Source organism: Ilyonectria robusta (genome assembly GCF_021365365.1).
Source record: "Ilyonectria robusta strain PMI_751 chromosome Unknown BGZ61scaffold_1, whole genome shotgun sequence".
NCBI classification, from domain to species: Eukaryota; Fungi; Ascomycota; class Sordariomycetes; order Hypocreales; family Nectriaceae; genus Ilyonectria; species Ilyonectria robusta.
Window position 1 is genome coordinate 570,400 of NW_025764435.1, and position 26,160 is coordinate 596,559.

Below are 26,160 nucleotides of genomic sequence, written 5' to 3' on the forward strand. Positions count from 1 at the left end.
ATGATAAATCAACCGACCATCGATAGACATCCCGACGGCAAGCCGAGCTTTGACAGGACTGGCAAAAGCAAACGAACGGTGGGACGAACCCGCGTCGAGGCAAAAAATGGATTACTGAACTGGTTCACAAAAAAAAAAAGAAACGGCCGCCATGCCGATCAGGGGATTCCTCATCCGGGGGACGTCTCATTGCTTTTTCCTGACACTTGTTTCCCGCCTTAGGGCTGCTACTGTATGTACTCTTTTCTTTTCCCCTCTCCGGTCCCTGCATGTCTTGCTTCGCAAGTGGTTTTTTCCTTTTTGTTGCGCACGCCGGCGATCACGGTCTCTCCGCTTTGTGACGGATGCGATACGATGCGATGCGGTGGGTAAGATGGCGAGATAGGGACGGCATCGAACAAGGAGATGCTTGCTTGCGCGACACACCACCACTACACTACCTGCGCCGCAACGGAACGGTCTAGGTCGTTTGTATCTGCTCGCCCGCGCATTCGCATCTCATCTGGCGACTTGACGGGCGCCTATCCACCCACCCACCCACCGTCTTTTTGGTTGTAGTCCGTATGGAGCGCCGATAGAGCGTCGATGACCCGTCACCCACTTACCCAACTGGGTAGGTATTGGCAGCGAGTTGCCACGGATAACCCAGTCCCGGGCGGCCCCCAAAGCTCTGAGTAATCATGTACCAACCTCATCTCATCTTAACGTGCCGGTCCGCAGTCGTATCCAAACTGCGTGGTTTGTATTACATAGGACATAATTAGATAGTTACCCTGGCTTCCTGGGCTTATTCATCGTCGTGGCCAAGGCCTTGTTGAGCGATCCCCGACACCCTTGTTCCCTTCAGCCCAGCCCAGCCGGTCCGTTCCTGGGCTTGCTACGAACCGTCGAGAGCCAAACCAGCGACTCTGCCGTGAGCACGGAATACCGTCCGCCGGTGTCTCTTAGCGGCACTCAACTAGACGTGATCGAGCAGCTCGCGACAATGGAAGTGGCGTCTGCCAGACAACCCGTCTCAGCTAGAATTCTCAGCTAGATGCAATGGCCAACTCGCCATTGGCCAGTCCGAGTCACCGCCGCGCTCTGGTTGGCTCCCGTGCCGCAGGCGTTCCCCTTACGGCCCAGCGCTCAGCGGCAGCGCGCTGGAGCGAGACAAAATGCGAAAAAGACTGGGCTTGGCCAAAGCCTCGTTCCTGGATTAATTGACGGACGAGCATTCGGCCGACATCTAGACTGCGGTCGACACGTTGATAACATAGATAGGCATGTGCGTAGTGCGTGTTAATGATGATGATGAAATCGGCTCTCAGCGGGAAGTGTTTGCATACAGTTAGCACGTTTGGACTTTGTACCCTCGATCCTTGCCTATTCTCGTGCCAATCCCGTTCCTGGTTCCTGGCCTGGTTCACACCACCACCAACCATGTCCACCTTGACATGCAACGTCAAACATGCCCCCTGGTCCCCCTGCCCGGTGGGCTCTCTCTCTCTCTCTCTGTCCCTCACTTGGCTCGGCGAACGGCCAGGGGATTTCATTTCGAGAGACCTTGGAACTCCCCTACAGTCCTGCGGATATTCCACGGCTCAGACACGGCGCAACCGTGCGTCGCAACGCTGACCGCCACGGCGAAACGGTGGACATTGCGATGATCCAGCCATGAGCAACGCCTTTCGAGTCGCCGATCCGCGCCGATCCGCAAAGGCGGGACCACGCGGGAAAAGGGAGGGGCTCGCTCGGTCACGTTCGGTCACGTTCGGTGCAAAAGTGACAAGCCGGCAACGACTCTGGGGCCTTGGCCATGATGTGGTGCGATCGATCGGATCTCACCGTTTTCTGGCCAGTTCAAGCAGTTCCAGTGTCCATCAGCAGCTGTCAAAGTGTCAGTACCAACGTCTTTTGTCCGAGATGGCACGCTGCGACGGCCCTGGTTTGAGGTAGCATCTCCTTCTCCTGGCGAGGGCCGAAGGATCACCGTTGATGAGATTGGGCTCGCTTGCAAGTGGCCAGCTCCCGTCCGTACGGTAGCATTCTCGTCCGATCTTGATTTCACATCCTGCTACGTTCTGTACGCCGGGCCATGGCAAAGTACATGGGACCAAACGAAACGAACGCCAAGCCCAAGCTCCCTGGCTCCAGCACCAAGAATGACCATCCATCCATCCCTTCGCTTATTGTAGTAAGCCATTTAGGACATCCACTGGGTTCGAAGTAGACGAGTTGAGTGTTTCGCTCGGACCACAGCCTCCTGAGTAGCCGCGGCCACAGCCAGATGTGGAGGCGTGCGACAGGCCTAGCCATCTGGTGACGGGACGGCTCACCTCCGATCTTATTTAGCTCCCATGCCTGGCTTGTGGACTCGGCCGCCGCTTGATTCTCGGCGGATACTCATCTTTGCCAGGTTGAGTAAGCCTCCTCATTCCCGTCCCATGTCCCGCAAGCGACCTTCTACCGAGTACGTAGAACAACACTATACTGCATACCCAGCATGTCGAGAAACTCCACTCCAGACGTTCCGTTCCCCTCTTCCCCAGCACTCAACAAGCGCACGCGGGCAGGGGACTACGGAGTACGCCGTGAAGCCACCATGCCGAGTATCGTCCCAATGTGTGTGCCCTGTCCCGGAAAACGTGGGTGGGATTTCTTCTGTCCTCATGACCGCCGGCCGGCGTGTGCGGGCTGGGTTGGGCTTGCCAGGGCTCCAGCACTTCCAGGCCTCCTTCAAGGGGGCAGAGTGCTGCGAGTGGGGAGGACGGGCGAGGCTACGGGCAAAACTAGACCAAACGGCCCCATCGCTGTCCGGTGAGTGAGTGCGCTACGGAGGGCCGCTGTAGGAAGTGTGTGTGTGGGCGAGCGAGCCAGCGAGTTCAGTGTGTGAGGAGCTTGTTAGTGTGTGATACACCGCTTCTTTGCATGCGAGCCAGCCCAGCCTCTCCGCCTCTCCGCCTCTCAACCTCACCACCACCACCATCACCGCCAACCACCCCCAACACCCAGAAACACCCGCTACCCCATCCAATACTAGGCCCCGAGTGCCTCTCGAGACCCCAAAAGATGGTGTTGACCACTGAAACCGGGCCGCTTGGCACAGGCACATCTCAGCTGGGAATGGCCCATCGCCCTCTTCCCATGACCTATCACGCCCCCCCCCCCTCCCCATCCGTCCTGATGCACTGATGCAAGGCACCCTGCTGCTGCTACTGAAACTACTGATGCTACTGCTGCTCTTGCCGTCACTACTGTATGATGATGATCCCCAAAGGCTCAAGAAACCTGCGAGAGGCCGGTCTGCCTATTAGGCCCGGATAGGTTTGGCCTGGCCCTCTTTTGCGTGGTAACCCCCATCATGCCCCTCGTTGTCCATACTGCAACGGGCTCTCGCTTCACATCACGGCCTCCTCACTGGTCCAGCCCACGACGAACACCCAACCTCCATCTCCTCCGTCCGTATCACGGTCGTTCGCTGTCACCCCCCCTTGCGTTGGCTTCCCCCGGGCCACAATGACTTGCAGCTGCAACCCCGCTTCTCGACCTGCACCTCACCCGAATCAGCTGCCCACGATCCGTCTGGGCCCCTTCTTCGCCCTTGATGTCCATCACGTTGTCGGCCAGCGGCCTGACGTTCGTCCCCTCACTGGCAATCGGTGGGCTGTCTAGGCCCAGAGCGGCGTGAGGCTGAAGACAAGTTTAATTACAACAGATGCTCTTTGCCAGAATGGAATGTTGGGAGGTGTGTTATCCAAATCATCATCGTCACATTGGCGGTGCCGTCCTACCCACCCGGCCGGCCGAAGACGAGGAAGAGGGGTTGCAATTGAGACAATCCTTAACGGCACATGGCCCAGCCCGTCCGCCCTCCGACCCGTTGACATTATGGTAGTGCTTGCATGGTAGGAACTTTGGTGAGAGAGTTTGAGTAAGTCGATATGTCGAGCAGGTGGTGGGAGACGGCATCCGGATATTCTGTCCCTGGCACAGACAGCCGATGATATCCATAGCCCGGTCCTGATAACGCTGAAGCATTATCAACGTCTCTACCTTAATCCAGCCAGCTGACGTCGTAGCACATGCTGCATCAGCCGCATGCTTTTGGAAACATGGACCATGGATGGCATGCTGCTTACGTGCCTGGGGAATCCCGGCTTCAGGATCACACAGACATTACACTAATAGCATCGCACTAACAACCAACGGCCTCGATCCCTTCTGGCGGTGCAACAGCGGGGCGCCAGGCAGTGCCTCCTCGTACCTCATGCTCTTAGATCTGTAATTATCCATCTTGTGCTCCTCTGTGGCTGGGGAGCAAACACACCACCTAGATCCTCTGCAACCTCAGTGTTGCAGGCCTAGGCCATTAGACGATGCCATGTCTGGAGTCTCGACGCCAAATCGTCGTCATCAGATAAAGCGCCTCCACTCGTCCCGCTTCTTCCCCCGCCGACTCAAACCGCACCCCCTACGTTACGGGACCGTGGAGATGGACGGAGCACCCGCCGTCGTGAACGACCTCCGGCGCTGGCATGCTCTCACCGTCTTCGGGGTGCCGAGCTTTCCAGCGTCCCTTGGATGCTACGTCGTACGCCAGCAGCGGGCCGAGTGACATCTAACGTGTTTGATCTGCCCCTAGCGAGCTTTTCCCCCGCGTCAGTATGCGCACATAACCGCGACGGGAGAATCTCGCGCCGATGATGCGATGCTCGATGCTGCGGGTGGCCGATAACGTCCGAGACATGCAACTCCAACAACGGGTCTCGCCGTCTCCCCAGATAGAGTCGCATTCAACCCTGGATGAGGTTCACAATTTCCATCTCCCTCCGCCGACATGAGGCTAGCAGTACAAAGAGCAAAGTGCGGTCTAATAGTACATAATAGAAGCAGCACAAAGACAAGCCTCTCCTTGCTAACCGCAAATGTCAGTTGGCCCAGAACACTGAGAACACTGCCGGAGGGCGGCAATGGCGTTCTGTGTTACACCAAATGCCTGCCGCTCCGCTTGTCCCACCGTACGGAGGTCTTAACATGTATTCTATATCGCCGGGCTTACCGCCATGTAAGCTAGCTGTAGTCGCAAACCAACCCTGCGCGGACCCAGCCTCCTGCTTCAGTGCATCTCTATCATGCTCGTCGTCGCAAACGGCAACAAGCCCCGATTCTATTTTCCCGCGTCGAAGGGGACTCCAAACTGCGGGCGGTCTTCCACGAACGGGGGCGGCTGACAGGGAAGAACCCTGTGGAGAGCGATTAGCGACCTGGTCCCTGGACCGTCTGATAGCTAGGCTCGCTCTGGTATAGCCCGGGCTGGGGAGCGTAGGCGATTGGCACGTTTTCGACTTTTTGGCCTGGCGTTTGAGACTCGAAACTAGCTGGCCATCTGAGATTTCTTGAGACGGTCAGGCTGACTACTTAGAAATCAAATACGAACGGGCAGTGTCTCTCGAGACGTCATACCGCCAAGGTGAGAGAGACATGCTCCGTCATCAATCTCTAACCAACAACAGGGACGCGTCCAGGCAATGACGGGGCACAGCATTCCAACGCGTCCTTGCAGGCCATCCGTCTCCCCACTGCGGTGCGCCCGACTGTCTGGACGGCCAATGGGCATGGTACACAGCAGCATACAGCAACGCCCATCGGCATCACGATGCGGCGTAGGGAGGAGCTGAAGATGCCAGTTGCTGCGCGTCAATGGACCCTTCACGAGTTAGGCATGTAGGTGCGAGGTATAAGCTGCATTGCACGAGCAGCACGCGGTCTCCCTACCTTGAGCTTATCGCATTGGCCAATTACACGGCCAAACCGCCATGCTCGGACTTCACGATGCACTCATCCTCACCTCGCAGCACGCGTCGATCCAATCCAACATGGCCACACCATCGTGAATAACAATAACAGCAAACAGTCGAGACTCCATGCTAAGACACGCAGATCCCGGACCGAAGGGCGGTGTCGGATTGCGCCTCTGCTTCGCCAGCCTCGCTTTCTCCTTGTCTGTGTCATTGACTCTGATCACACTCGAAATGCCAACGCAAGGGGTGAGACGGCCAAAGACAAATCAATGCAATCCGGAAGGAATTGTTAGCGGTCGCCGAGGGGCTCTTCCCCCCTCTTCCTGCAACGGCCTGCTGTGACGGGGCCGGGATGCTCTGGCAAATCACCTCCAGCGAGGCCGTCTGCAAGCCGCGGGTGGTGCCAGCGGATTGATGCATGGAAGGCTCAGTAGCGTCCCTTGGTCGGCCGGGCCGTTGTCCGTTCTGCTGGGTGTCGTTCGTTGCGGACAACGACAGCCGGGCTTATTCGCCGCCTGTTGGGTTGGGAGCGTCTCACCCTCCCGGGGCCGCGGATTAGGAAGGGGGCGGAGGGCGGGCTGGTTGATGACCTGGCAGTGTGATATCGGGGTGATATTGGACATGGTTTCAACCATCATCATGATTAGGGCTGAGACGGAGGGCCTCGGATGCGGCCGTGTGTTCGTGGTGGAAGGGTTGTCTATCTGGCGCACTTTGTTGGTTGCAGAATAGAGGATGAGAGAGGCTGTCATCCAGTAACTTAGCTGTCAGCCAGTCCCTAGCTCACAGCGAGGTCCCGAAACTTGGCCTGGCCGTCAGGCATCAAACCGCTCAACGCCAATCATGCTCGTGCACCACCAATTCCTCCACCGCGCCGCTTCACCCTCCCTCACGAGTCAATCAACCCAGAATCAATCGACAGCCTCAAAAAAAAATCAATAAAAAAATCAATAGGAAAAACATGCGCGATCCTTGCACGCCACGCCACGCCACGTCCGGCACCTGCGCACGCGAGTCAACGAACCCTAGCCACCCAACCACCACGAACCTCCCTTAGCAGATGCAGATGCAACGTCCCCCTCATCGTCCACAGTAGTTCTCACCCGCCCCGGCCTAAGCGTGTTTCATCAATTTCTCTCAACTCGGAGCCAGACACGTGTGCCACACACACCTCGCCACCGGAACGGAGACTTTTGCGCTTTTCTTTTCTTTTTTTTTTTCAACCCAGGCCGTCAACTTTTAGCCTGTCAGGTGCACTTGGTCTCGCTGTGGGTGGCCTCAGACACCCACGGCCGTGTCAATCATGGCCCTGTCCTGGCTGGGCTCCGCGTAGTTGTGCATTAGCAGGCATAGGAGATCCTGCTATTGCCACCATCGGCACCCGAAGCCTTCTGGAGCCTAGAAGATTACGCACTCCGGCGTTGCGATTGGCTGCTATTGAAAGGTCGACTGGGATATTCATTGCCCGGCATCTAAGTTGCCCGAAGACCTCGTCCTACGTAGCCTCATCCCATCTAGCCTCGTCCCATGTGCAGCAAATCCTTGGAAGCATGCAAAAACTCTTCCCATTGACGCGCGAACCCGGCAACTAAGGAACCCGATTTCTTAGCTGACGACATACTGCACTGTAACCTATAAGATCCTCGATCTGCTTGACAGCCTAGCCATGTCCACGATGCAACACACCGCCAAAGCCTGCGCTATAGGAGCCTCGTTAATTCCCGGCAAGCCCAGACATGATGGAACACCTCGCGATTCACCTCGGCTTCTCCATGCCGGGTAGGTGAGCGCTTTAGTTGACGAGGTATTAGCCACCTCAGTGGCTGCATCGGTCCTATTCTGTTTGAGTGTGCTTCGCCCGGGACTTAGTCGTTTCGTGACCGTTGCTGTCCAGGGTAGAGTGGCAATTCCCGGCAAGTCGACATGGGAAACAGGGAAATCATGATAGCGTAAAGGCAATCTTATCAGGGCAACTCTCGGCGAGGAGTTCTTCTCTTATGATGGTCTAGGGTAGGTGCCATTTGAGTGGACTTTGGTCTAGACACCAATCGCATTGCATTGGAAGGTCTTCGCTCATATGGCAAGATTGATTTCCTCTCGGAAGTCGTATCAAGCGGAATAATTCGGGCTGTAAAAAATCATACAATGTCAAGTTGCAGAACTTTCCCATTGTGTCAAGCCCTCATCTAGCTAATCCCACCTCGTAAGGTAAGTTAACTGGATACATGCACTGCGAACCAAGAAGAAATACAAAACATCACGTTGGTAGCAAACTATTGACAGGAACAAGTAATACTTCGAATATATCGAGTCAGTCTATTTATGAACAGGTATTCCGACACCTTATCCCACAGGTCCAAATCTTCCACACTTGTGGTCCGGGACAACCCCGAGAGATCCTCCATGAAATGAGAAAACCTAATATTGGACGTAACTAGAGACTAAGAAGAAAACAATACTAAAATGCACCAGAGAAAGAAGCAAAACTCCAGCAGCTAGGAAACAGCCTAGAAAGCACCACTCGGTACCACGCCCCTTGGAGTCCGTTGCATCCCATGACACTTGTCATGAGCATTCACACTCGTAAGAGGCATAAAGTTGGCATTCCGTTCCTCCAGATACCTTCGCAGTGCCACCTGAAGACTTGGAGACTCATACAATGCTGGTTGTAGATAGCCGGCAAGCCAACATGTTACTCGTACATGGCATAGGGACCCTCGTCAAAGCCCAGACTGGGTTAGGGTGAGCTCTCCTCATCGTCCTCATAATTCTCATCACTAGAGACGTGGTTCAACAGCATGCAGTCAAACCACGCCTCCGCCCCTCGCTTCATACGCTCCTCGCAGTACCGGGCCTCGGCATAGCACCCAATATCCTCGAGGAGGTCCACGACATCATATTGGGCTTCCGTTCGCCCATCATCCTGGCTCAGGAGCCCGATGATCCGCATGAACTCCGAGGGCTCCGCGTCTCGCGCAAACTCCAGCAGGCGGCACTGAATCCGCGCCCAGGTTGCGATCCATTCGCCGTTGAGCGAGCCGCCGGCCTCACGGCTCTCGATGGTCATGTAGGAATTTCCAGACCTGGGCCGCATCGTCGGGAGCACGTTGAGGAACTCCTTGCTCTGGCCTTCCCAGTTGCTGCTGATGTACGTCTTGGTTCCCATACCCATGAGGTATGCGATTTGGTGAGTGCCAATGTCGCAGGAGAGCAACTCGCTGGCTCCAGACCAGGTGCCCACTCGGGCCGGCGGCTGGCGTTTATTATCAGCAGATGGGTACCGGCTCATGATGGCTTCATCCCCATAAATGGAGTCTACTGACATCTGGACTGCTTTCGGGCCATGTCGTTCACGGATAGGCTTTCGAGGTCGTTCTAGCTTCGGATCCTCCGGTGTTGCGGTAGTGGCGGTGGTCTCGTTACTTTGACGGTTTCTAAGGAATCGATCAACTGTTTCAGGTAGGGGGAAGTTGATCTGGGGAGGGCCGCCACTCAACTTATTGTCGTCAAGCCGCTGAAGGGTGCGCTTAGAAGGGAGGGAATCGTGACTGCGCAGATTGGTCATGCGGGTTGGCTGCATTCTTTGCCCTGGGACCTTTTTCGGCCTCGAGAAGGGTTCACTCTCAATCTCGTAGTCTGAGCTGTCGTCCTCAATATCCGGTCCCAAGAAGGAACCGTCCTGAGCTTGCTGTTGTTTGTCATTATACCACAGGAGCTTTCGGCTTGAGGCAATAGGTGCCTCACCAACCTTTCGTGCCCGCCCTTGATATCGAGCCACCCACTTGGGATCCTGAAGAACCGCTTTGTAGGCGTTGATGGCCGCCTTACCTGCCGCCAGGTTGCAGGTATTGAGTCGTCGGGATGACTCTGAATACTTGCACATGGTTCTGCTTGGACAATGCAGAACAGCGAGCTTGGGCTCAGCAGCCCAAATAAGCGCGGCGAAGTTCCGGGCCGCTTGTAAGTCCATTCGGTATGGACCGTTTCCAAGATGGACATGTATGCCACATGACGTATTCACCCTGCAACGGAACTTGCCGGTGACAAGGCTGATGACCACCTTGATCATATTGAATGCCTCATCAAAGGCATATGAAGCCGGTGACTTCAGTTCCACGCCCTTCCAAATGTACCCGCTCCCTTCCTCGCCATCAACCTCGATTGACTCATCGGAAGTGACTGCCCACATGTGCAGTTTACTTGCATCTCTCTCCTCTGAGTCTTTCGGGACATGGGCATCAATTCCATGCTGTTGAAGAAGGGTTGAAACCTTCAGAAAAACGTCCCCTCCACCTTCGTATGGAGGAGGCAAGGGGGCTCCATTAATCTGCCAGTCGGGGTCCTGCCCAGCAAATTCCCCGATCAGCAGCTCTATTTCGACACCGAAACTGACACGAGGTGGGCAGATTGGATTACCAGCCTCAAACTTGGCGTCAGTTTCATGTCGTTTCGGGGCCGACTTTGAGCTGGATTCCGGGGAGGAAGACTGGGCATTCCGTGACCTCTTGTGAGAAATCAATTTTTTCTGGATTTGTGACATTTTAAAAACAGTGAAGTTGCGATCTTGTGTAAGAAGATGGTCGTAGATGGTCGTAGATGGTCGAGTTGTCTGAGGATGATGATTGGATTCATTTGGCTAGAAACGTATCTTACTTATAGATAAAATATGCTATGGAACTCGCGGCGAACATGGTGAATCGTTAACGTCGCCATTGTCACTCTGTCATCTGTGTTGTATGTTCCTGAGAAACTCAACGCTTGTTCACTCGGACTTTGAAACTCAGAGGATCGAGTTGCCAGAAGTCTTTGTTAGCACACCAAAATGGATGAACACTTACACATATTCATGGACACCAACTTACACACACCATACATACACACACGTACGAGGGCTAGTGGAGGAAGAGTGACAACTTTAGTGATGTCAAAGCAGGTCTCAGCACAGTACGATCTGCGACCGATCAACTACCCAAGGTAAGCAATCGCGGTGTTGTAGGAGGCTCCCCTAAAATGTATCGAATATTGAAACACCTTTGTGTCATCTGGCAGCTGGGTCACGAGGCGCATCGTGCGGCGGATTTGTACGAGCGAATTAATGTTATAAGATCCAAGTGCCGCAGTCCAACCTAAGCTCTTCGACGCCAGCTTCAGAAAATTGGGACTCAGGATCTAAGGTTTGTACGTTAGCTCCTCTTTAAAGGCGGCCTTGAGTCCCTGAAGGTTGGAAAGCTCGTCAAGCATCGTCGGTAAAGATGCCTCTAGTCACCTAATCGTTAACTGTGTTGCTCGCTGAACATATGCTATGTATTCGCAAGTTGTCGAACCTCATGCGCCGGTCTTCGAATACAAATGCGCAACATTTCATCGCTAATCTTCAGAGAACATTGCCCACGATGGAATCACAAGGGTCAAATAAATGGTGCCGAGAAATTCTTTGTTCAATAAAGTTTTCCTACTCCCCTTCGCCTCTTGCTATGATTGGTTTGGGAATAAAAAAAAAACAAAGATGCCGAATAACGCATTACGCCCTCCTCCAACCACTGCCTCGATAGCAGCATAAACACAAATAATGCAAAAGTCGCAGCATAAAGCATTCAATCCGTCAATCAATCAGCCAAACCACCAAGGCATTTCATTCCTGGCCAAAACCTCCAAAGAAGCTAGGCCTTGTTCCTATCGTCGGGTCTTCAACTCATCAAAGGTATAGTGTTGCATGTCGAAAAAAGTAGTGCTCGATATCGAAAATGGTAACAGAGAAGCGAACTGGGGCACCGCGGTGACTAGAGTCTCCATGTTGATGAAGCATCCACCAGCACGTGGCGATGCTGGGATTACGCTGGCGTTGCCAATCGCGGTCCACCGAACGCCGCAAACGTTAAACCAGGTAAGCGAGCATGCCAATGGCGACCGCGGCGGCAGCACCCTTGCCTGCTGGCGCCATGGTAGGGGCAGCGAAGCCGTCGGAGCTGGTCGAGGTCACCGAGTCCGCAGTTGCCGAGGCGCTGGATGCAGACTCGGTGGCAGAACCGGAAGCGGAAGCGGCAGCAGTGGCGGTTTCGGACTCGGTCGAGCTGCTACTCGAGTCTGCATCGGGTGGGCCTTGAGTAGCGCAAAGATCCTGGATGTTCTTGGTGCATTCCTTCTGAAGCTTAGCGCTGCCGGCGTTGGTGGTGATGCACTGCGAGTACAGTTCCTCGCAGATAAAGGTCGGAACGGTCTGAGTGTAGTACTGCAGGCCGGGCATCGAGCTGTTGGAGGCGCACGTGCATTCCCACGACAAGTCGGTCTGGAGGAATCGATCGTTAGAACCTCGAGGCGATACAGGGGACAGGATCATCAACTTACCAAGGTGCAAGAGTTCTCGCCCGTGTTGTTGTCGCAAAGAGTTTCGCAGGTGTTGGTCTGGGCCTGGCACCACTGGGCTGTGTCAAAAGTCAGCGAGATGCGCATTTCGCTCCTGGTTGCGTTAGCACATACCTCGCTCGGTGGTTGTCACGGTGCCGGGGTCAATGGTCATGTTGAGCGAGCTGGTGTAGTTCGCGACCTGGGCCGAAACCGCCGCAGCGGAAACGGTGAGCAGAGCAAGTGAGAAGCGCATTTTGGAGAAAGGGCGCGAGGCGAATGACGTTCCCAAGATGTAGAGAGAGGGCGAGGTAAAAGTTGATGCTGGAGCTCTGTTGTCCGAGGTAGAAAGCTGCTGGCGGTGTGTTGGTGGTATGATGGTATTGGCAATGTTGTGATGTTGTTGTGGTGGTGGTGGTGGTGGAGTGATTGCCTGGCTGGGGTGGAAAGGGAGTTTTGTAGGCGCGGCCCGGACGATTGGAGCTTGGAGGGAGACGCAAACGGGGAAGGAACAGGGCGAGGGGATTCAGGGCCGAGGGCGGGAGCTATGGGCTTTATGAGCGAGACAGCGGAAAAGGAAACCACGGTCCAATGCGGCCACTACTACCTACTACGCAGTGCAGTGCTCTGGGCAAGTGGCCGGCCTCGGTTTGATTAACGCTGTGACGAACGATGCTTCCAGGCCCGGCCGGTCGAATCGGCCGGCACGCACCCACCTGGTCGCGCATTCGCCGCTTCTCAGCAGAATCAACACCACTCGCGCAGTCCCAACCGGGGGAAAAAGGTACGATGCACACGCACTCCCACACTAAGACCCAGGACCGAGACCAAGACCAGACGCAGCTAGACCCGTTCGGACACTGCGACGCACACCAGCTCCCTCCGACCCTCTCTCATCCTCGATCCCCGGCCCACTGGTCCACTGGCCCGCCCACTGTCCCACGCATCCACGCATCCAGGTACCCACGCCGCTCTTCCTATCCGCCCGCTTTCAGCCAAATACCTACAACGGACTGTCGCCCAGGCGATTTGTTCCGCGTACATGCCCAGTCGCAACAAGCCCAGGTACCACACACCCTCTTTCTCGCCCCAACCAACGCCATCTCGGTTGTCGTCACCACCTGCAGTTCAAGTGCTCCACGCCCAAGGTTGGAGATCTGGCAACACGAGCTAGCCTGCAGCGCATGGGTGTCGTTCAAGTCTGCAGGTCTGCAGGTCTGCAAGATGGCTGGGGAGCAACCAAGCTGGCAACAATAGCGCAACCCAATGCCAAGAAATGCAACGCATGGCCTGCAAAGTCTCGGCATCACGCTAGCCCTCCGTTCTTCGTAATCGTCACCCTCGTCCCCTGGTCCGCCTATCTTCGACCTCCAAAAGGCCCAGCCTAGCCCTGCAAATACGTCACGTACCCGTGCGAACGACACCGACAGCTCCATGCTATGGCTCAGAGAGCCGATCTGTCAGCGGGCCAATGGCATTGACTCTCTCATGTCACTCGCTACTATTACTCTGTGGCTCGAATACTGGACACGGACCATCTCGGTGGCCACCCGGATTGCTTCATGACCCGAGACGGACAATAGACGAGCGGCCGTCAACTTCCAGCTGGCAAGGCCCAATGCGCCAACCGACCGCGCTGTCTTGTTGCGCCACGAGCCTCCACCGTTGGTTGGCTCTGGTCTTGTAAGCGATGCCTATCTGGACTTCGTACAGCGCATGTGCGCCCCGCAGCGTCATCGAGCTCTTGATGCGAGGCTGGGGCTCCAGGTGAGCTGCCGCGCCCACGGGATTCCGGCACCACCGGAGAGTGGGAACGAGGGAAGAGGCATTTTGCCTCTGCAAGCCCGGACAAAACCATCCATCTGGAATTATCGTGGCCCAGGCCCATCGAGCCCGCCCGCCCGCCAAGAATTTAGCCTGACTTCAGCAGTCCAAGGGTCAACAGGTAGCTTGAGGTAGGGAGGGCGCCGATGAATCATGGCCCCGGACCGCCTGGCCATGTTGGGCATCTCATCTTATTCAAGCACATTCAGTCCAAAGGCCGTCTCGCCCGCTCCAGCACCTCAGATCATTATCGACTAGGAGTCGAAACACCTGCCCTTATCTCCCCTAGCATGTTGCCTGCTCAACGCGTAACAGGTCTACTGCCACACAGGATTGTGACAGGAAACGAGCTAATCAAATAGCATTTCGCTGCTGAAGGGATATCGGACATTTTGTGCGACAAGCCCAGGACAAATGGCCCCCTCCCATCTCGCGGCCCCATCCAATTTCTAGGGATATTTTTTTCCATCCTCCCAACCTTTTTACCTACCCATTTCCCCCCAAATGATTGCGACTCCCCTCGTTCATCTCTTCCCCCGCTATCGCCGGTGACTATTGGCGGACCATCAATTGGGCCCCCCCGGTCCGGCCGAACATGGGTATGGCTCATCCCAGAACCATTCGTTCTACCTGGAGCTTGAAAGTTGAAACTGGTCTCGTCTATCAGACGGAAGCTGTCGCGGAGCTTGTGCATCGAGCTTCCGGTAGCTGCCACCAATCACACATGGCAATTTGTGCCCCGCACGCGACGAAGGAACCGCGTGCATTGGTACATCTTCAGACCAAGCCAAGCCGGTCCTCATGCACCGGGTTGCCCTGTGCCAGCCTCCCTTTCGCCTGGTGCATGTTGCAATCGTCATGGTGATTCGAACACCCCTGATAGCCATGGCCTAGCTTGCCCTTTGCCCAGGGGTTCAGTTTACCCTTGTGAACGGATGAAGGTGGTCCAGTCAAGAAAAACTGAATCAATCACAATTTCAGACTGGAAACTGGTTTACCAAGAGATCCCAGTGTTTGAATGCCGACATTGTGAATTCTTTTCGTTTCTTCATTGACCCTACGAGGGTGTATGAGGCGTAATACTGCTTCTCGAGAACACCAATGGCAAGGTGGCCGAGTGGTCTAAGGCGTAATGTTTAAGAAAATTGAATTCTATTCCTATTCATATGGGAACCATTATATCGAGAGATGCCAGGGTTCGAACCCCTGTCTTGCCAATGCAAACTTTTTGCTCTCTTTATCTTCTCTTTTTGCTTACCATTTATTTGCGCGATAGGTAGGGAAGAGTCATCTGCCTATCTACCTATCATCTATTATCGATCGACAAGTGGTGGCTCGACGGCCACCCTTGCGCCAGCTGTGTTCTCGGAACCAGCCAGCGCGACCTGGCCGCACTCTCGTGATATTTCTTTATGCGCCGCTACAAACAAACAGTGTGTAGACTGTCCCTCGCGCCGGTCAATGCGAATTGCGCCGCACTAATTAAGACGATGCCGAGTGCCGTCCACGAATTTGCACACGAATAACCGTCATCAGCACTCGCGTGTAGTCCGCAAACTCAGCCGTGCCTGGTGCCGACCTGCCGGAGGCGCAACCCAGACACAGAGGCGTACGTGTGCCTAGTGGGCCGAACGGTTTAATGGTGATGTAATTTATTTACATTCCCCTGGTGGCTCGGCAAACCCTGCCGGCCGCTGTCGTCGACCTATGTCTTGACGTCCAATATTCCTCCCTCGACTAGCACACACTTCCACTGTCGGCACATAGTTGCCGCAGAGAGCTCCTTTACATTCTTCTTGTTAATTTCCTATCGTCGACAATCATCCACTGCCCTATCCCGCAAGAGCCTAGCCTTACTGCCGCGTTCTTCTCCACAGGGGAGAAGCTTGTTTCGTTCCTAATCATCAGATGCACCCCTCCATTCCCTGTGAGATTGTACCGCTTGGCAACCCGCAAAGCCAAGTCGCATCAGGTTGAGCCTCGTGTAGGCTCAGCCCTAGGCGTCAATCTTGGTGCTCCAGTTGAGCATTCGATGTTCTTGTGGCACTCAGGGGAAGCCATATCCTTGGTTCCGCGGTGTCCAAAACACCCGAGGCGACCGTTGTCATTGAAAAGGACATTGTCTACGAATGTCAGTGCGCGTTAGTCTGTGGGGTAAGTAGGCTACTTGCTCAGATCAAGAATCGTCTCCTTGAGTTGCTTGTTCATGTCGTGGCAGTTGCATTTGAGGAAGCAAGTTCGGTAGTCATTGCTTCGGACACTCTGGAGTATGCAGCCCTCACAGGTGTCTTGGTAGTTGCCACTTCTACGGTCAGTACCTGCATAGGTACATGGCAGGTTAGGAACATACTCGTCGTATCCGATGAGAGAGCCGGCATTATTTCCAACGCAGTATCGGAGTTCGATCCTAGGCCTGTGTAAGTAGTGCATCGAAGCATGTCGAATGGGGACGGCCTACAGAGAATACGTGTAGTTGAAAGTGAGCGCGGAGTCCTCTGGAAAGCAGTAGAAGCCTACTGCATCCTCGCTGTAAAACTGACCGTCCATGGGCTGGCAACCCTGCGAGAGGGACTGGAGGGCAAGGACGGCATGGAGCCACGCCAGGCCCAAAACAAGGGACTGAATTCCAAGGCGGGTCATTCTGGTTCGCTTTCAAGGAGTGTGACTTTCGAGTCTTTGGCGTGTGTGTGGTGTCTAGAACAAAGGTTCTCGTCAAGTTGTTGTTCTGTCCCGACTGTTGTTCGTGAGAGGATGAGGAAGAGCCAGCGTGGAGTGACTCTGTTCATTGCGCAGGGTGCGACTTGGTAGATATCTGCAGCTGGTAGACAGCTGTGGTGTAAACAACCCGACTTTCTGATTCACGTCCAACGCGTCCATTGAATACATTTTCTAGTTCGATTGGTGCTGATTCGCCCCGTCGCTGAGTGTTTGAGTGCCTGCTTTGACAGTTCCTATGGAATATGTTTTTCTAGAAAATCATTGGACTTATTTCACATAAGCGTCATCTGTCAGCCAATGAAATCTGTTTATTAGATCACAGTATGGTGTACTAATCATGCATCACGAGTTCGCGGACTACGTGCGCAGTCTCCAAACACACTGCCAGTTGCAACCACCTCTTGGCTTTTTCCGTTGGGCCTATTGCTTGCTTCCGATTTAATCTGGTGGACTTGTAGAGGATACAAACAACACTTTGGTCCCGTTTAATAAGTCGGACATTTTTGCGCTGTTGCTTAGTGGAATAACAGAATATTTAATTTTGGGTCAAGGACGACAACTGTTGCTCAATCCATTTGCAACCACTACAATGGATCACAACAAAAATAACTGTATCTTAGTTTAACATAGCATACATAGACACCTCAGATTAAAGTTCAATAACGTATATATCCCCCAGTTTGAGCACGCACTCGCTATGATTGTTTGTATTTATGAACGTCATATCTTAACCGTCATGAGGGACAACACACGCGACCTCTAGGGTAGGCGGCGTCATGTCGATCCGGATTCCAGTGGGGTGGATTCGGTACAGTGGGCCTGGTCCCTAGGTGCATATGACAAGCTGCCGCTGGAATTCCACTGTGCGGCCCCGTAGCCCAGTAATCAACGCCGCTTATCAACACTACATCCCATCATCCCGTCCATCAGCCAACTCCAACCGCCTCTGGCCGCTTCGCTCCGTCAACACCATCACCATCGAGCCACAACACTGCGATAGCCCGCCGGGATTGATCGATGCCACGCCGGTAGCCCCGATGCACTGCGATTGCCGTTGACCTCCCTTTCCATCCGCCAACACCGGCCTCGTCGCCATGGACCAGCTCCCGCGTGAGCTCGTCGACGCGATCCTCCAGCAATGTGTCGCCCGCGGCCCCAAGAACAGCGTCCTCCCGCTGCGCCTCGTCTGCCGAGTGTTTGACCAGATACTCAAGCCCTTCGTCTTGCGGACGCTTGACCTTGAGTTTTCACGATTGAGCAAGACGAGTGGCGAGGCGCATCCGCGGATCGATGCGCTGCAGACGATTGGATACCACTGCAAGAGCTTATATATCGACCTCATGGTCTTGCGGGATGACTGTGCGTACTCTACATAATTGTGCCATTCCCAAATCCGAATGATAGCTAACGTGGATATATCAATAGTAGAAGTAGAGTTCCTTGATACCGTCTTCGCCCGAGTCCCATCGATGACCGACTTTTGTCGCACCTTACACAAAAAGTACTGCATGAATGAGTCATCATTTACAGAAGTAGATTACTTCCGCACAGTCGAAGACCTCCTGTTCAATTGCCGAGACATCGATCGACTGCGGTTAAACCTCCCCTTCCAGCTTGTCGGCCGACACTGCAACGCCGCCACCATGATCCTCGCCAACACCCTCAAGGCATTTGCTAAGCGTCCCGAGGAGGATTCGGCAAAGTTAAACACCTTGGTATTGGAAAATGTGACGGATATCGCAATATGTCACCTGTGGTTAAACCCCAGCGACGTGATGAATATCATGGGGGTGTTGGAGGTCCTGGAACACCTCGTCCTGACTTTACGAAGACACGAAAATGAACCCCAGCGAGTTGGACTATTTGGATCCTGCCTTTGGAACTTGGTGGAGAACGCAGAATACCTCAAGAGCCTGTGCCTGATAGGAATGGACCACGACGACCGCCCTCCCCGAGGCCTCAAACAGACCAAGGCCTGGCAGATGCCCGTGGAGGAGTGGCGAGCGCGGGCACTGCCCGCACCGCACGTCATTCTGTCCAACTTGACGTGCCTCGAGCTGAAGCGAGTTGAGGTGTCTCCCGAGGTTTTGGTCCAGGTGGGAGAGAACTTTGGGTCGACGCTTCAGGAGCTCTACCTGAACGAGGTGTATCTAAAGGCGGAACAATCACAAGACTGGAACGAGGACTCGACAAAGGTGCTCTGGGTAGGGATGCCAAACCAGCGCCCTGGTGAGGATTGCCAATGGATTGCGATGGCCTTGAGATCGGCTGCAACACACTTGCGCATTTGCCGGGCGTCGTTTCTGGCGTATGACCACTACCTGAGGGAAGATGTCCCCGGAAACCCTGATTTCGACCTCGTTGATCCCTGTAGCTTGGGCAGAAGCATCTCTCAACGCTTTGTAGAGGTCGTCATGGGTATCCGGCAGCCGAACATGTCCAACGGAGACCCAGTTGAATACCTCCCCCGTGACTCGAAGCACGACAGCCTCCTCAACCAGCTCATTCCGCGGAGCCGTACGCCGCGGGTTACCGAGCACGACACAAACGCATACCAGACGGCCGTGGCAAACACCACATCGGAGTGGCATCGCAGCATCGACGGCATATTTCCTAATTGCAACTCCAATACCCTCGATGAGCTGCACTACATCGCCGAGACGGCCTGCCAGGGCATGAACGAAATCCACCACAGGAGGAACGAGTGGACCGCTGGCAGCAGTATGGCCAATGAGTTTACGGAAAACCTTTTTATGTCTAACGAATAAACGACAAGTCGACGGAGAATGAGGAGGTCGTCACATGATGGAAATGGAAAACATGTAGATGGGTTCCGAACGGCAAGTTCTTGATTTATCATTATGGAAACATAGAAGACTTAAAGCGTTGAATAGTAATAGCTTGTTATAGTCAAGCAATCCATGCCATCTGATATGAAAGTCAAATACTTTTTCCTGTCGCTATGAACGATGACTCGAGGCCAATGGTTATTCGTCTCCTGCCCCTGTCTAACTTGTGTCATTGAAGCAAAATCTCATCACACGTCATCACAAATATGCCAAAATTCTATCATTTATATCATCGCCCGGTTTTTTTTGGGTCCATTTTCATTGTCCGTTGACGCCGTTGCCATTGACTCCGTTGACGCCGTTCTTTGATGCCGAAACGGCCTTCTCGAGAGCCTGGAGGACGTCGTTCCTGAGATCCACAGCGTCCTCGACACCGCAGCTGATGCGGACGAGGTCGTCAAAGACACCAACAGCCTCGCGCTGGTCCTTGGGGATACCGGCGTGGGTCATGCTGCTGGGGACCTCAACCAGAGACTCGACACCACCCAAGCTCTCGGCGAGGGTGAAGATCTTTGTGAACTGGCAGAAGCGCTCGGCGGCAGCGTGTCCGCCCTGGATGCGGAAGGAGAGCATGCCACCACCCATGCCGTTGCGGTGCTGCTTCTTGGCAATGTGACGGTGGGGGTGGGACTCAAGACCGGGGTAGTTGACGGCGATGACGAGCGGCGAGGCCTCGAGGGCGATGGCGACGGCGGTTGCGTTGGTGGTGGCCTCGCGGGCGCGCAGGTGAAGGGTCTTGAGACCACGGTGGGCCAGCCATGCGTCAAAGGCCGAGGGGACGGCGCCAATGGCGTTCTGGAGGAACCCGAGACGCTGCTTGAGCTCGTCGCTGTTGAAGGCGGCGACACCCATGACAACATCGCTGTGGCCGTTGATGTACTTGGTGACGCTGTGGACGACGATGTCGGCGCCCAGATCGAGGGGGTTCTGGACGTAGGGGGAGAGGAAGGTGTTGTCGACGACAACGAGGACGCCGCGCTTGTGGGCCTCGGAGACGACGGCGCGGATATCCACCAGACGGAGAGTCGGGTTGCTAGGGCTCTCAATCCAGATCAGGCGGGTCTCGTCGGTGATGTGCTCAGAGATGTCGACCTCGATCTCCGGGGTGAAGGTGACCTTGACGCCGTGAGCCTTTGCGACCTGGGTAAAGTAGCGGTGGGTGCCGCCGTAGACGTCGGACACGGAGATGACATGGCTGCCGCTGGCGAGGCTCTGGAGGATGTTTGCGGTGGTGGCGCTGCCGGAGGAGAAGGCGAGGGCGTACTTTGCGTGCTCGAGAGCGGCGACAGCGGCCTCGAAGTTGGTGCGGTTGGGATTGGCCGAGCGGGAATACTCGTACTCGCCAATGGGCTGGCCGACGGCCGTCTGCGCAAAGGTCGTCGACAGCGAGATGGGCTCGATGACGGCGCCGGTGGTGGGGTCGTGCGGGGATCCGGCGTGGACCGCGAGAGTGCCGAAGGAGTGGACGGGGGACGGCGGGCGCGGCGGGGTGGCCACGGGGTCCGAGGTGAGGAGAGGAAGAGCGGACATTTTAGAGAGCAGCTGTAGCGATTTCCAACGCGTTGCCTGCGGAATTGAGGTGTTGTTGGACAGGCGGGACGTGGTGGACTTGGTGGTGGAGGGTAGAAAAAAAACCCTATTGAGGAGGACGGGACGGGGACTTGTGCTTTTTATGTAAAACTAAGGCACGGAAGACGCACTCCCTCTGCGCCTAGTCACACTCGGAGGCTCGGTGATGCGGCTTGTATCCCTCGGCTCTCGCAAAGGGTCGGTCCAGTCGAGTTTTCTCGTCTCGGTTTGCGCGATCCAAGGGCGCGATGAGGTGCAGGCGGTGGGGGTTTTATAAGACGGGAGAGGTATGGTATGTGCAGGATATGTATATATAGCTTCAAACTTAGACAATCACGTCAGAGCTGGCTTGGATACAAAATAGAAGCGAGACGGCGCTGAAAAAAAAAGGCAAAACCTTGAGGGTTCACAATGTACTCCGTAGCGGCCACGGGACTGCGAGGGGGCGTTTGACAAGAGCTGGGGGCGTGTGTGAACAATGTCTGGTGTTCTAGATGGACGGACGGATCCACGAGACAATGGGCTTCTTTATATGGGATCTGGGTCCGAAGTGGATGGGACGCATCTCCGAGTCTCTACGCCAGACCTGATTCAAATATCATTTGTAAGGCGGCCTTCAATTGCCCCTCTCACCATCCACCACCGCGGGGCAGAATAGGATGACGCACGGCGCATCCAGGGCATCGCATAGGGCGTGCCTTGGGCCAGATCATCCAGTGGTCCAACGGTACCTGGCTGAATCTTGGTCATTCGCCATCCGGCCAAGGCGATGAGCAGAGCGAGTCCACCGGGGCGTCAAGTCCGCACGTCAGGTGAATGGGGTGGTGGTGCGGTGACCGGTTGACAAATGCGCTCCTGCTTACCCTATCTTGGTGCGGGCGGGCGGAATGCGCGCGAATCTCGCGGGAGAAAAGTACGAGGTCGTGTGTTTTGCTTAAAAAAAAAGAGCGTTGACACCGACAGCCGGCCACCAGGCGCGTCTCGGAGGTGGCGGGCAGAGGCGGCTCATTTCGAGATGGAGGGGCGTGTGAGGTTGAAGTAGAGCCGATAACTAGGGTACAAGTGGAAGGTGTGGAATCACAGGTGGATTAGTAGGCGCGGGAGTTATGTAAGTCGAATTAAAGGTTAAGGATGGCGCAATAGAGTAATTTATTAGAAGTCGTCTGTTTCTAAGTGAGCAAGTCTGCGCAGGGAGAGACGCGGAAGAAAGGGATGTTTCAAAGAAGTCGTCTTGTTCCGTTGCGTGAGGGGAAGTTAGGCCGTTGGTGAGGTCAAGAAAGGGAAAAGAGGGGAAGAGGAAAGCTGAAAGCGCTGCTTTGGAATCACAAGTACTGCATCCTAGCACCGCAGCAAGGGCGTGATAACATTGCATTGCATCTAGTTGCTAAAAATGAGTCACGGCGCGATGCTGGCTCAGATGCTGGCTCAGTGGTTCTGGCGTGTATGGAATTACCATTGTCCTTTCTCCGAGACATGTCGTTGGTAGATGCGGGAGATGGGCCAGATGTGGTGGTGTGGTGGTGTGCAAGGGAGCGGAGCGGAGAGGGGCCAAGCCTCGCTCAGACGCAATATTCGTACCGGTCATGATGAGGTTGGTGGCATCAGATTCGATAGATGAGTGGATGGGATTGGATGCGATAGGCAACGGCCTTGGCCAAAGGAAGCCCAATCCACGCAGCCAATTCCATCGGGGCCTGCCCCAAAGTGGAAGCGTCGGGTGGTCGGGTGCCTTGCAGCTGTGGTTGTGGTGGTCGCTGTCGTCAGCAAAAGGACGACCCGATGCGGGCGGCACGGGGTTTGGTTGGAGTACGTGGTACGGAGTACATGAGAACTAGACGACTGCGGCTTTCTGCTGGGGCGATGCGACATTGTTGGGGCAGGAGAAGCAGCGCATGGGAGCATAATAGCATGGGAACATGGGAGCATCGAGGAGGAGGCATAAAAAGGGCCGCGGGAGAAGCAGGGACAAAGATGACTTCCAGGCCGCCCCGGTCCTGGCAGAGTGCAATACCGCTTCCGGCTTCAGCGCGGCCAGCCTTGTGTGCCAAGCAGCCGTAGGCAGCCTTCTAGAACTTGCCCGCACCAGAACAGCGCAAACACAAGGTGAGAACAGTGATTAATTAGTCGTTTCAGCGACGGCTGCCCGGGAGCACGCGCCGACGAAACGTGGATGACACGGCAGATGTGGACTGCGGCCATGGGACGTGCAATCCCTTCACCGTCAGTCTCTCCGCCCCGTCCCCCCCATCAATCGGCGAGTTCCAGCGGCGCCCAGCCAAAGCCATGATACGACTCGGACACACAGCATCCGGTCATGCTCCACGCGGGCGGCGCGGTGTCCGCCAGCAGAGCCTCGGGAGGGGCATCCATCATGCCTGGGCTTCTGGCCCCCCCCCCCCCCCCTTGTGTTTTTCCCCCTCTGGCCATGCGCGCCCGCCCAATCACGACGGCGCCATTGCCTGCGCTGCGAGACCCTGTGCTGCTGAGCTCTGCGTCTCAGATCCTTTGGCAGGCGGGGGTTCAGTTAATTCCAAGTCTGGTTCGGCCTGTCTCTTGTCCTGGTCGGACGCGGCATGGTGCCGGCTCCGCGTGAGCGTGTGCTGCGGTTGGATGAGCGTGCGAGTATGACATAGTACCGACACAACCGACTGGGCGCGAGCGATGCAGGCGGGGAGACATGGCTGTGGAGATCTCTGTCGCTTTGTGTGTTTGCTGTCATGAATCCTCAACAACTCTCTCCTAAACTACTCATACACTGACACAACGCTTTCTGTGCTGGCTCTCTCTCGTCTTTGCATATTGGTCACCACCACGTGTTTGAGGGTTTGAGGGCGACGAGACAGGCCTCTTGCGCCGGCTCCACAGCTTCCCCCGGCGCCGAAATCGACGCCGTCACCGACTCGGCCGCCGTCGACACCATCCCTGTTGTGGCAGTGCCCTCTAGCTTTCTCCTGCCCTCCCAACTGCTAACTGCTAACTGGGTGCCTGCCCTCTTCGGGTGCCCTGTCGGTGCGTCCTGCCTCGACCGCCCCGCTATCCGTGCCTGTCGTCCTGTCGTCTGCTCGGCCCTCTGCGACGGCTCGTCAACAACGACGCACACCTTCTTTTCTCGTCGGGCCAGCAGCAGTGTTCAACCACTCTCTCGTCCCTCGCCCGAATGCGCTGTGAGACTTGCTTCCCGATAATTCAACCACAATTGCATCCGCTCGCGACCTTTCCTTCCGCTCCAGCGAGGCCCTATGCCTCCGCGGCTATGCTGCGACTGAACCGTCCGACCTGGGTCCTCTCAGTGAATTCCCCGAGAGCTCGTTGACGACACGTGAAAACCTCCGAACCGCTCCGCTGCCATGCCTCCTCGACGCTCCCACAAGAAGTCCCGCGCCGGGTGCCGCAGGTGCAAGAACAGGAAGATCAAGGTATGCTCTCCCGTGTCGAGTCCCAAATCCAAGTGCCGCTGCTTGCCGGGGCATCCGTAGTCCATCAATCCTCCCATCTGATGCTCGATGCCGATCGAGTTGCGCTCGCCCGCATGCGTCCCTGATACTGGGCTAATTCGTTCATCTTCCACCACTGCAGTGCGATGAAGTCCACCCGAGATGTGGCAACTGTTCCAAGCACGGAGTCCTCTGCGACTTCGGTAACCCGGACGTGCTCGATGAGCTCGTCACCTCAACCACCAGCTCCGAGAGCGTTGGAGTGTCGACTCCGACGCCTCCCTCCGCCTCCTCAAGCACCCCAAAGACTCCATCGACACGCTCTTCCTCAATCACGGCGACATGCCCGAACCCCATCCCGACGTCTCCCCCAATTTACGCACAACCCTCGCTGGCCGTGGCCGCATCGCTCTCCGGCCAAATCGACAGGATGATGGAGTTGCGCCTGATGCATCAGTACACCACTGTCACTTCAAAGACCCTCTTGACAAACTCACCCGTTGCCGACGATATCTGGCAGCACGCCGTGCCTCAGATGGCCTTCTCGGGCAAGGCGGGCTATCCTTACCTGGCAGATGCGATTCTTTCTGTTGCCGCACTCCATCTCCGCTCTCTTACTCCGGATGACAAGGCGTTGGTTCGCGCGTCACATGCTTACTCTGCTTCCACCCTTGCGTCGTATTGCGCCTCACTCAACTCTGGAATCACCCCTGAAAACGCCGAAGCCCTGTTCCTGACGGCGGCGTTGATCGCCTTCCAGTCCGCCGCTTCCCGCATCTTCATCAAGGATGACGTTGACCCCAACGACCCAAACAGTCGATATGCTCTGCCGCTCCCCTGGTTCCACGCCTTCCAAGGTGTCAAGACTGTGGTGGCAACTTCTTGGCAATGGATCCGCAGTAGCAACGCTGTCAAGGCTGTGATTGATTCTCAGCCTAGTTTCCAGCTCGATCTCAACCCTCGATCTTCAGATTCCTTCTTTGGCCATCTCCTCGAGGGCCTAGAGGAAGAACTCATGGCGGAAGAACCCCACCAGTTCAACCCCACCGGTCAGGCTTACGCCCATTCCGTCTGTGTCATCAACTGGGCACATAAAAATTACTACCCCGCTGCCTCCCTCGCTTTCCCCGCTACTGTCTCGAGACGGTTTGTTGACCTCGTGGAGGAGAAGCGACCTCGTGCCCTTGCCATTCTCGCCTGCTTCTTTGCCCTCCTGAAGCGAATGGATAACGTATGGTGGCTTCAAGATGTAGCTCGCCGAGAGGTGATGGGACTGGTGGGCATGTTTGAGCCAGGTTCTAAGTGGTGGAGGCATCTTGAATGGCCCGTCCGAATCGCCCTGTGGGATGGCAATACAATCCCACAAGACGTATGGGGCGCGCATTGGGCTACGGAGGCACCTGAGCAAGTCGGCGTTGTGTCGTCCATGATGCACCACATTGAACTCATGGCCGAGATGTTGAACCAATCTCAGGGATTGCCCACAATGCCGCAGATGCCAGATGAGTACATCGACGCAGCGTCACCAGATTGATGAGGCATTGGAGCCCCTGATTCTGCAGTTGGCTGTGCCGGGAAGTCTACGACATCCCAAATGCCTTCATCATTGTTAGATACCTGACATTCAGCGATCTGTTTCAC

General features: G+C 55.5%; 13 protein-coding genes and 1 non-coding gene across 14 annotated transcripts; 8 read left to right on the top strand and 6 right to left on the bottom strand.

The window, feature by feature from the left end:
• Positions 1 to 145: 145 nt before the first annotated feature.
• Positions 146 to 444, top strand: BGZ61DRAFT_437146 (uncharacterized protein). The gene has a single exon (XM_046244076.1). It carries the CDS (start codon positions 152 to 154, stop codon positions 383 to 385), a length of 234 nt encoding a protein of 77 aa, XP_046111636.1. The 5' UTR covers positions 146 to 151; the 3' UTR covers positions 386 to 444.
• A 471-nt stretch (positions 445 to 915) lies between these two features.
• On the bottom strand, positions 916 to 1,707 carry BGZ61DRAFT_4241 (uncharacterized protein). Its single transcript, XM_046243586.1, has one exon. The coding sequence runs from the start codon at positions 1,533 to 1,535 to the stop codon at positions 1,071 to 1,073; it is 465 nt and encodes a 154-aa protein (XP_046111637.1). The 5' UTR covers positions 1,536 to 1,707; the 3' UTR covers positions 916 to 1,070.
• Positions 1,708 to 2,339: 632 nt separating this feature from the next.
• BGZ61DRAFT_470357 (uncharacterized protein) lies at positions 2,340 to 3,174 on the top strand (the record flags this gene model as incomplete). Its single annotated transcript, XM_046248071.1, has 3 exons — positions 2,340 to 2,452; positions 2,485 to 2,799; positions 2,922 to 3,174. 3 exons carry the CDS (start codon positions 2,340 to 2,342, stop codon positions 3,172 to 3,174), a joined length of 681 nt encoding a protein of 226 aa, XP_046111638.1.
• A 1,700-nt stretch (positions 3,175 to 4,874) lies between these two features.
• BGZ61DRAFT_4252 (uncharacterized protein) lies at positions 4,875 to 5,348 on the top strand. Its single transcript, XM_046243639.1, has one exon. The coding sequence runs from the start codon at positions 4,975 to 4,977 to the stop codon at positions 5,287 to 5,289; it is 315 nt and encodes a 104-aa protein (XP_046111639.1). The 5' UTR covers positions 4,875 to 4,974; the 3' UTR covers positions 5,290 to 5,348.
• Positions 5,349 to 8,271: 2,923 nt separating this feature from the next.
• Positions 8,272 to 10,323, bottom strand: BGZ61DRAFT_582130 (putative amidoligase enzyme-domain-containing protein; the record flags this gene model as incomplete). Its single annotated transcript, XM_046256275.1, has 1 exon — positions 8,272 to 10,323. The coding sequence occupies one exon, from the start codon at positions 10,321 to 10,323 to the stop codon at positions 8,521 to 8,523; it is 1,803 nt and encodes a 600-aa protein (XP_046111640.1). The 3' UTR covers positions 8,272 to 8,520.
• Positions 10,324 to 11,658: 1,335 nt separating this feature from the next.
• Positions 11,659 to 12,381, bottom strand: BGZ61DRAFT_525069 (uncharacterized protein; the record flags this gene model as incomplete). The annotated part of the gene is made up of 3 exons (XM_046252699.1): positions 11,659 to 12,069; positions 12,129 to 12,205; positions 12,261 to 12,381. The coding sequence occupies 3 exons, from the start codon at positions 12,379 to 12,381 to the stop codon at positions 11,659 to 11,661; spliced, it is 609 nt and encodes a 202-aa protein (XP_046111641.1).
• A 416-nt stretch (positions 12,382 to 12,797) lies between these two features.
• Positions 12,798 to 13,783, top strand: BGZ61DRAFT_511569 (uncharacterized protein; the record flags this gene model as incomplete). Its single annotated transcript, XM_046252125.1, has 1 exon — positions 12,798 to 13,783. One exon carries the CDS (start codon positions 12,798 to 12,800, stop codon positions 13,380 to 13,382), a length of 585 nt encoding a protein of 194 aa, XP_046111642.1. The 3' UTR covers positions 13,383 to 13,783.
• A 1,107-nt stretch (positions 13,784 to 14,890) lies between these two features.
• BGZ61DRAFT_4287 (uncharacterized protein) lies at positions 14,891 to 15,477 on the top strand. Its single transcript, XM_046243759.1, has one exon. It carries the CDS (start codon positions 15,138 to 15,140, stop codon positions 15,429 to 15,431), a length of 294 nt encoding a protein of 97 aa, XP_046111643.1. The 5' UTR covers positions 14,891 to 15,137; the 3' UTR covers positions 15,432 to 15,477.
• BGZ61DRAFT_t3 lies at positions 15,053 to 15,166 on the top strand. Its single transcript has one exon. It is a non-coding gene; the product is annotated as a tRNA-Leu (tRNA).
• A 173-nt stretch (positions 15,478 to 15,650) lies between the features above and the next one.
• Positions 15,651 to 16,853, bottom strand: BGZ61DRAFT_437156 (uncharacterized protein). The gene is made up of 2 exons (XM_046244077.1): positions 16,121 to 16,853; positions 15,651 to 16,072 (listed from the first exon to the last, which is right to left on the bottom strand). Exons 1-2 carry the CDS (start codon positions 16,377 to 16,379, stop codon positions 15,918 to 15,920), a joined length of 414 nt encoding a protein of 137 aa, XP_046111644.1. The 5' UTR covers positions 16,380 to 16,853; the 3' UTR covers positions 15,651 to 15,917.
• A 713-nt stretch (positions 16,854 to 17,566) lies between these two features.
• Positions 17,567 to 19,605, top strand: BGZ61DRAFT_4299 (uncharacterized protein). The gene is made up of 2 exons (XM_046243791.1): positions 17,567 to 18,026; positions 18,093 to 19,605. The coding sequence occupies exons 1-2, from the start codon at positions 17,762 to 17,764 to the stop codon at positions 19,433 to 19,435; spliced, it is 1,608 nt and encodes a 535-aa protein (XP_046111645.1). The 5' UTR covers positions 17,567 to 17,761; the 3' UTR covers positions 19,436 to 19,605.
• Positions 19,606 to 19,774: 169 nt separating this feature from the next.
• On the bottom strand, positions 19,775 to 21,046 carry BGZ61DRAFT_470363 (cystathionine gamma-lyase; the record flags this gene model as incomplete). Its single annotated transcript, XM_046248072.1, has 1 exon — positions 19,775 to 21,046. The coding sequence occupies one exon, from the start codon at positions 21,044 to 21,046 to the stop codon at positions 19,775 to 19,777; it is 1,272 nt and encodes a 423-aa protein (XP_046111646.1).
• Positions 21,047 to 22,217: 1,171 nt separating this feature from the next.
• BGZ61DRAFT_437162 (uncharacterized protein) lies at positions 22,218 to 23,294 on the bottom strand. The gene has a single exon (XM_046244078.1). It carries the CDS (start codon positions 23,009 to 23,011, stop codon positions 22,667 to 22,669), a length of 345 nt encoding a protein of 114 aa, XP_046111647.1. The 5' UTR covers positions 23,012 to 23,294; the 3' UTR covers positions 22,218 to 22,666.
• Positions 23,295 to 24,432: 1,138 nt separating this feature from the next.
• On the top strand, positions 24,433 to 26,053 carry BGZ61DRAFT_525073 (uncharacterized protein; the record flags this gene model as incomplete). Its single annotated transcript, XM_046252700.1, has 2 exons — positions 24,433 to 24,501; positions 24,662 to 26,053. The coding sequence occupies 2 exons, from the start codon at positions 24,433 to 24,435 to the stop codon at positions 26,051 to 26,053; spliced, it is 1,461 nt and encodes a 486-aa protein (XP_046111648.1).
• Between the last annotated feature and the right edge of the window lie 107 nt (positions 26,054 to 26,160).

Bases quoted from the DNA above. Each gene is read 5' to 3' on its own strand.
- BGZ61DRAFT_437146 (XM_046244076.1), top strand. From the start codon at position 152: ATGCCGATCAGGGGATTCCTCATCCGGGGGACGTCTCATTGCTTTTTC.
- BGZ61DRAFT_4241 (XM_046243586.1), bottom strand. From the start codon at position 1,535: ATGAAATCCCCTGGCCGTTCGCCGAGCCAAGTGAGGGACAGAGAGAGA.
- BGZ61DRAFT_437156 (XM_046244077.1), bottom strand. From the start codon at position 16,379: ATGCACTACTTACACAGGCCTAGGATCGAACTCCGATACTGCGTTGGA. The intron at 16,073-16,120 runs GCAAGTAGCCTA...TGACATTCGTAG, and splicing joins GGAGACGATTCTTGATCTGA to ACAATGTCCTTTTCAATGAC.
- BGZ61DRAFT_4287 (XM_046243759.1), top strand. From the start codon at position 15,138: ATGCCAGGGTTCGAACCCCTGTCTTGCCAATGCAAACTTTTTGCTCTC.
- BGZ61DRAFT_4252 (XM_046243639.1), top strand. From the start codon at position 4,975: ATGCCTGCCGCTCCGCTTGTCCCACCGTACGGAGGTCTTAACATGTAT.
- BGZ61DRAFT_437162 (XM_046244078.1), bottom strand. From the start codon at position 23,011: ATGCTCCCATGTTCCCATGCTATTATGCTCCCATGCGCTGCTTCTCCT.
- BGZ61DRAFT_4299 (XM_046243791.1), top strand. From the start codon at position 17,762: ATGGACCAGCTCCCGCGTGAGCTCGTCGACGCGATCCTCCAGCAATGT. The intron at 18,027-18,092 runs GTGCGTACTCTA...ATATATCAATAG, and splicing joins CATGGTCTTGCGGGATGACT to TAGAAGTAGAGTTCCTTGAT.